The sequence below is a fragment of the Centropristis striata genome, chromosome 3 (assembly GCF_030273125.1).
Source record: "Centropristis striata isolate RG_2023a ecotype Rhode Island chromosome 3, C.striata_1.0, whole genome shotgun sequence".
Classification (NCBI taxonomy): domain Eukaryota; kingdom Metazoa; phylum Chordata; class Actinopteri; order Perciformes; family Serranidae; genus Centropristis; species Centropristis striata.
In genome coordinates this window covers 300660-308159 of record NC_081519.1, presented here as the reverse complement: position 1 = coordinate 308159, position 7500 = coordinate 300660, and the positions used below count along the sequence as shown (strand labels likewise).

Sequence of the window (7500 nt, the reverse complement as noted above, 5' to 3'; positions counted from 1 at the left end):
CTCAACTTTACAGGCTTTTGACTGCACAGAATGATGTCATTTTCTAACATTATTTTTGTTGTTTTATGTCTGTTTTTAACTTGTCTTTAACTTTGTAAAGCACTTTGTAACATGTGTTTTGAAAAGTGCTCTATAAATAAAGATTATTATTATTATTATTATTATTATATTGGTTGTTCAGTCATATGAACTATACTGGTTAGTCGCTTCAACACAACTTTTTTCTTCTCAGGTTGATTTTCACAAAAAATTGATATTACCTGAAACAAATGATTGCCTGAAAGATAGAAAAACAGAAGTTTTCTTTTTTTTTGCCAAGGAATCCTTACAAGACAGGTATATATGGCAGAGATACATGTACTATGGGTTCCTGTTAATCCCTTGGAGTAATTTGACAAATCCGTCTTAATTAACTGAAAGAACAAGACGAGACAAATTATATATTATATCACATGTTGGAAATATATTACATGTATTAAACATATTTGCAGATTCAAAGAGTCATAGATTTGTTAGATTAAAAGGCTATCTATTAATGATTGTAGCTTAAAAAATTAAAAAATGTCTTATACTATGAAGGCTTTTGTGATTGTAAGTTTTGGAAAATGTTAAAGAATTCAAGATTTGAGGGACGAAACCCTCTTTAGTATTTATAAAAATAATGAAAATTAAGATTTTAAAGTCTTATTCTCACCGATTTACCAACACAGAAGATACTGACAGAACAAATGTTTGTTTAAAACATATTTCATGTGCATTATGAATATCTTTTTTGGACTTTACAGACTTTTGAAGTTTTATCGAGGAAAGTTTCCTCATTCGTCTTTTCTGAATACTAAACAAGAACAGATTTGTCCTTGTTACATCTACTTTTTCTCTTTTTCTGCCTGTGATAAAGGACAAAATAAACAAATGAACAGGAATGGGAGCAGACAGCGGCTTTTGTTCTTTCCTTGACCTGAAAACAGAATATTCAAATTCTGACAACAGGGCGACCGGCTGCAACAAGAACAACAAAACCGACCTTTTCATTATTACCATTATTATGTTCAGGCAGGTCACACTGACCCTGTGGGCACCAACAAGAAACACACTAGATATTAAAATAAAGACCTTCAAGGGAAGATTTGTCTTTACTTTGTCCCATTGAAGACAGCATACAGTCATGGAAAAAGTTATTGGACCCTTGTTTTCCTCAATTTCTTGTTAATTTTACTACCTGGCACAACTAAAGGAACATTTGTTTGGATAAATATAATGATAACAACACTAATAGCTGATAAGAGTTTAATTTAAGAGCTGATATCTAGACATTTAACATGGTTTTCTTCATAATGATTTTGGTTATTATCAATAAAACCATGTTAAATGTCTAGATATCAGCTCTGAAATTAAACTCTTATCAGCTGTTTTTGTTGTTATTATTATATTTGTTAAAAAAAATGTACCTTTAGTTGTACCAGGCATTAAATTAACAAGAAACTGAAGAAAACAATGGCAGTCTAATCATTTTTTCCATGACTTTTCCATGAATGTTTTGAGGGGAAGGTGCAGCACATTTAGAGTTGCTGCAGTTCCACCAGCAGACAGCAGGTGGTGACAGAAACGCTACTCACCGACCACTTTATTAGGTACACCGGTGCAACTGTTCATGAATGCTAATATTTAATCAGCCAATCACACGGCAGCAACTCAATGTATTTAGACATGTAGACATGATGAAGACGAGCTGCTGGAGTTCAAAACGAGAACCAGAATGAGGAAGAAAAGAGATTTAAGAGACTTTGAACGTGGTTGTTGGTCTGAATGTTTAACAAACTGCTGATCTAATAACCATCTCAACATCCAGAGAGCCTTAAATATTATATATTATATTATTTTATTATTAAAATAACATAAACAGCTGAAATGGCTGCTTGGGAAATAGCAGTAGTTTTATATAGGGTAACGCATTTCAACGACAATATATTGAGTCCAGAATAAAACCATTGTGTCCTTATATATATATATATATATATATATATATATATATATATATATATATAGTAATTATCGATATATAGTAATTATGGTGACAGGCCTAACAACACATCCAAACGTGAAGCAGATGAAGACCATATGACCACTTTATTAGGTACACCTCCCCTAATAAAGTGTCCGGCAGGTGTTTAGTGGAGCAGGTGTCTCACCTGAACAGGTCGACTTCATGGATGGTCGGCAGCACGATGGACACCTGACTGTCACTCTGAAACACAGAACTCTCCTTCAGCTGAAACAATCATTTATCATCAACTACTTCACTGAATGAACATTAATATCTGTTAATATCTGTTAATATCTGTTAATATCTGTTAGTGTCTGTTAATATCTGTTAGTGTCTGTTAGTATCTGTTAGTATCTGTTAGTGTCTGTTAATATCTGTTAATATCTGTTAATATCTGTTAGTATCTGTTAGTATCTGTTAGTATCTGTTAATATCTGTTAGTATCTGTTAGTGTCTGTTAATATCTGTTAGTATCTGTTAATATCTGTTAATGTCTGTTAGTGTCTGTTAGTGTCTGTTAGTGTCTGTTAATATCTGTTAATATCTGTTAGTATCTGTTAGTATCTGTTAATATCTGTTAATATCTGTTAGTATCTGTTAGTATCTGTTAATATCTGTTAATATCTGTTAGTATCTGTTAGTATCTGTTAGTATCTGTTAGTGTCTGTTAATATCTGTTAATATCTGTTAGTGTCTGTTAATATCTGTTAATATCTGTTAGTATCTGTTAATATCTGTTAGTGTCTGTTAATATCTGTTAATATCTGTTAATATCTGTTAATATCTGTTAATATCTGTTAGTGTCTGTTAGTGTCTGTTAATATCTGTTAATATCTGTTAGTATCTGTTAATATCTGTTAATATCTGTTAGTATCTGTTAGTATCTGTGAGTGTCTGTTAATATCTGTTAGTATCTGTTAATATCTGTTAGTGTCTGTTAATATCTGTTAATATCTGTTAATATCTGTTAATATCTGTTAGTATCTGTTAATATCTGTTAATATCTGTTAATATCTGTTAATATCTGTTAATATCTGTTAGTGTCTGTTAGTATCTGTTAATATATGTTAATATCTGTTAATATCTGTTAGTATCTGTTAATATCTGTTAATATCTGTTAACATCTGTTAATATCTGTTAGTATCTGTTAATATCTGTTAATATCTGTTAGTATCTGTTAGTATCTGTTAGTATCTGTTAATATCTGTTAGTATCTGTTAGTATCTGTTAGTATCTGTTAGTATCTGTTAGTATCTGTTAATATCTGTTAGTATCTGTTAATATCTGTTAGTATCTGTTAGTATCTGTTAGTATCTGTTAATATCTGTTAGTATCTGTTAATATCTGTTAGTATCTGTTAATATCTGTTAGTATCTGTTAGTATCTGTTAATATCTGTTAGTATCTGTTAATATCTGTTAGTATCTGTTAGTATCTGTTAGTATCTGTGAGTGTGTGAGTGGTCACCTGGGCGGACTGGACCAGCTGGGACGTTCCTGGTTTGTCGTAACAAGTCGGGATTCGAACCTGCAAACAGAGATTCAACACAGTCAGTTCAAACAAATCATCACCATAACAGATTATTATTATTATTATTATTATTATTATACTCTTCAATGCTGCTGATGGCTTCTTAAAATCTATTTTATGCAAAAGCATGTCTGAACTTATGATTCTTTTTTTTTTGCTATGTAGCTCCTTCACTCTGTGTTGGATAACTAAACTGTTTTTAATTGTTTTATATTTTCTAATATTCGTTTGAAGGCCATTTTTATTTTGTCTTGTGAAACACTTTGCTTTTTAAGTGTTATAAAAGTTTATTTATTTTTATTATAATTATTATTATTTTGATCATTATTGTTTTCATTATTATTATGATTATTATTATTATTATTATTATTATTATTATTATTATTATTATTATTATTATTAATCAAATATTGAATCCAGTAATATTCCGGGCATCGTATTACATGATTTAGGCTCCAAAATATTCAAGTTTAAGTTATTTTTATTGTTATGCCACAATAGTTCATGTGAAGAAGTTCTTCAGGCTCAGACTCTAACTGCTCTTGCGGATTTTAAAACACAAATATATACTTTTGTATGAAGAAAAATCAGATAATTGAAACAAAATATATTAGAATCTAAACATACAATAGTGCAGCAGCTTTAATATGCTGTATAAACATAATATACATGAAAATATAATGTCAAATAAATATAATACAAGGTCAAAAAAGGCTAAATAAATAAATAAAGTATATTGCAAATGTGAAGAGGATATTAAGTCCAGTGGTGGAATGTAACCAAGTACATTTACTCAGGGTAGATTGTACTTAAGGTACTAGTACTTTGAGTATTTCCACATGTGTAACTTTATACTTCTACTTCACTGCATTTAGAGGCAAATATTGTTCTTTTTACTCCACGACATTTATCTGACAGCTTTAGTTACTTCTCAGGTCGAAATTTAACATAAAAAACATGATCACTTTAAAATGGTTATGCATGATTATAAATGACATCAGATAAAAGTTAAAAAGAGCCCTAAGGTAAGGGAAGGTAAGACTTTAATGTCCCTGAGGGGTCAGGGGACAGTAGAATAAGACAAAAGACATAAAAGTACAACATACACACAACAACAACAACATACACACAAATACAATAGTGCAAACAACACAGTTCCCAATCGCTCACTGTTAAATCTGGTGGGATTATAGAATCATAATGTCCTGACATCAGTACTTGTTTAGAGTGGTTATAGGGACATAATAGGGTTATAGGGACAGAAAAGAACCTGCTGGAAACTAAAGCTTCACCTGAAGGAAGCAGCTGGAACTCAACCTGGTTAGGGTCACAGTCAAATTATATATTTATAGAACAATCTGAGTGATACATTCTTCAAAATGAGTACTTTTACTTTAGATTCTTTAAGTACATTTTGTACTTTTACTTCAGTAAACTGTGAATGCAGGACTTTTACTGTAGTGGAGTCATTTCACAGTGTGTATTAGTACTTTTACTGCAGTAAAAGATCTGAATACTTCTTCACCACTGCAGCTGTTTAATGAACTAAAAACTCACCTCACACACACACACACACACACACACACACACACACACACACACACACACACACACACACACACACACACACACACACACACACACACAACAAGTCTGTAACGTCTCTCACAAAGAAACACAATCAGCTTTTCTCACGCCGACATGTTGACTCGTCAAACACTGGAACTAATGACATTAATAATCTGTTTCCACTGAAGGAACACCTGAACTTTACCTGCCGAGACAAGTCACAGACACACCTGCTGGCTCCGCCCAATGCCTGTGTGTGTGTGTGTGTGTGTGTGCGTGTGTGTGTGTGTGTGTGTGTGTGTGTGTGTACCTTGATGACCACGCCCATAATAGGCAGTGTGAGGATGCGTCCTGGGTGGGGCGTGGGCCAGCGGTCGATGTCGTTACAAGCTGTCAATCAAAGACAGAAACATGGCTGTGAGTCACTTTAACAGATTAAAACGTTTTCACTCTGATAGTTATTAACTTTATCTACTCTTGTTTTGGTAAACTTATCCGACAGTAGTGATGTTATATTTCTTCTTCTTATAATAATAATAATAATAATAATCAGTTTTTATATTAAAGCTACAAACTACTTAAGAACAGTTGTTGGAGTGAATTTTAACACACTTATATTTTAAAAATCTGAGAAAGAAATAGAAAGAAGTGTTATTTTTTAAGTCAAACTAAACAGATTTTTATTTATTTTTCCAATTGTTGAAACTGTTGACGGCTCTGATTGCACATTTCTTTATTTTAGTAGATTTTACTTATTATATGTACATTCTTTGCTTTGGTTTCACACAATGTAAACACAATGAAAGGTTTTACGGTAGTAACAGTGATGATAATAATAATAATAATAATAATAATAAATGTTATAAAGACACTGACCGGCCTCCAGACACGGTTCCTGCTTCTCAAAGTATTCTGGAGCCAGAATCTTCAGCAGCGAGTGGAAGAACGTCACGTAGGGCAGCTTACTGATCAGAACCAGAGACTGAGACACACATTATTATTAATAAACATGGTCAATACACACAGATTATTATTAATAAACATGGTCAAATACACACACAATATTATTAATAAACATGTTCAATACACACAGATTATTATTAATAAACATGGTCAAATACACACAGATTATTATTAATAAACATGGTCAAATATACACAGATTATTATTAATAAACATGGTCAAATATACACAGATTATTATTAATAAATATGGTCAAATACACACACATTATTATTAATAAACATGGTCAAATACACACAGGATTATTATTAATAAACATGTTCAATACACACAGATTATTATTAATAAACATGGTCAAATATACACAGATTATTATTAATAAACATGGTCAAATATACACAGATTATTATTAATAAACATGGTCAAATATACACAGATTATTATTAATAAATATGGTCAAATACACACAGATTATTATTAATAAACATGGTCAAATACACACAGGATTATTATTAATAAACATGTTCAATACACACAGATTATTATTAATAAACATGGTCAAATACACACAGATTATTATTAATAAACATGTTCAAATACACACAGATTATTATTAATAAACATGGTCAAATACACACAGATTATTATTAATAAACATGTTCAAATACACACAGATTATTATTAATAAACATGTTCAAATACACACATTTTAATACTATTGTAATATGATACCAAGGTTTAAAACCTCCAGTTAATGTAAGCAGTCGAGGTCTGAATGGCTTTTGGAAAGCTTTTATTTTGTTATTAATATACTGCAAGGTTATTATAGTTAACGAAAACTAACAAAATAACCAAAACTAGAATTAAAAAACAATGTTGTTAACTGAACAGATCACTGGTTTAATAACCTCCATATCTTTCTAGAATGCACTGAAAGCCATAGAGTCACATTTGGAGCGAGAGGGTTACAGGTTTGAATCCCGCTACAGCTCCTCTGTGTGGAGTTTGCATGTTGTTGTTAGTAGAATAAACAGTCCAAAGACATGCAGCTCAGGTTTAATGAGTAACTCTAATCTAAATCACCCGTAGGAGTGAATGAGAGCGTGAATGGTCTGTAGACCTGTCCAGGTGAACCCGCCTGAACCCTGATTCAGGATTATTAATGATTCTGAGTGATTTGGAGTGATATCGTGACTCTTCTACATATCAAACGTTTACATATTGTGATTTCCCAGCTTGGGATAAATAAAGTATATCTATCTATCTATCTATATATATTTGTATATCTATCTATATTGTGACTAATCTTCTACTCTGACAGTTCGGTGAGTGTTTGGTACCTTCTGGAAGTATCCTCTCTTCAGGGACTTGTCTCGCACCTGACGGAAGTACACG

At 31.6% G+C, this 7500-nt stretch overlaps 1 protein-coding gene across 1 annotated transcript in view; it reads right to left on the bottom strand.

The window, feature by feature from the left end:
• dennd6aa (DENN/MADD domain containing 6Aa) overlaps positions 1–7500 on the bottom strand; it is a 30832-nt gene that overhangs the window by 13992 nt on the left and 9340 nt on the right. The window contains exons 5-9 of the mRNA XM_059328994.1: positions 7446–7500; positions 6019–6124; positions 5453–5532; positions 3511–3570; positions 2190–2245 (exon numbers count right to left, since the gene is read on the bottom strand). The exon at positions 7446–7500 is cut by the window's right edge and continues 26 nt beyond it. Coding sequence (XP_059184977.1) covers positions 2190–2245; positions 3511–3570; positions 5453–5532; positions 6019–6124; positions 7446–7500 — 357 coding nt within the window. The remainder of the gene's footprint in view (positions 1–2189; positions 2246–3510; positions 3571–5452; positions 5533–6018; positions 6125–7445) is intronic.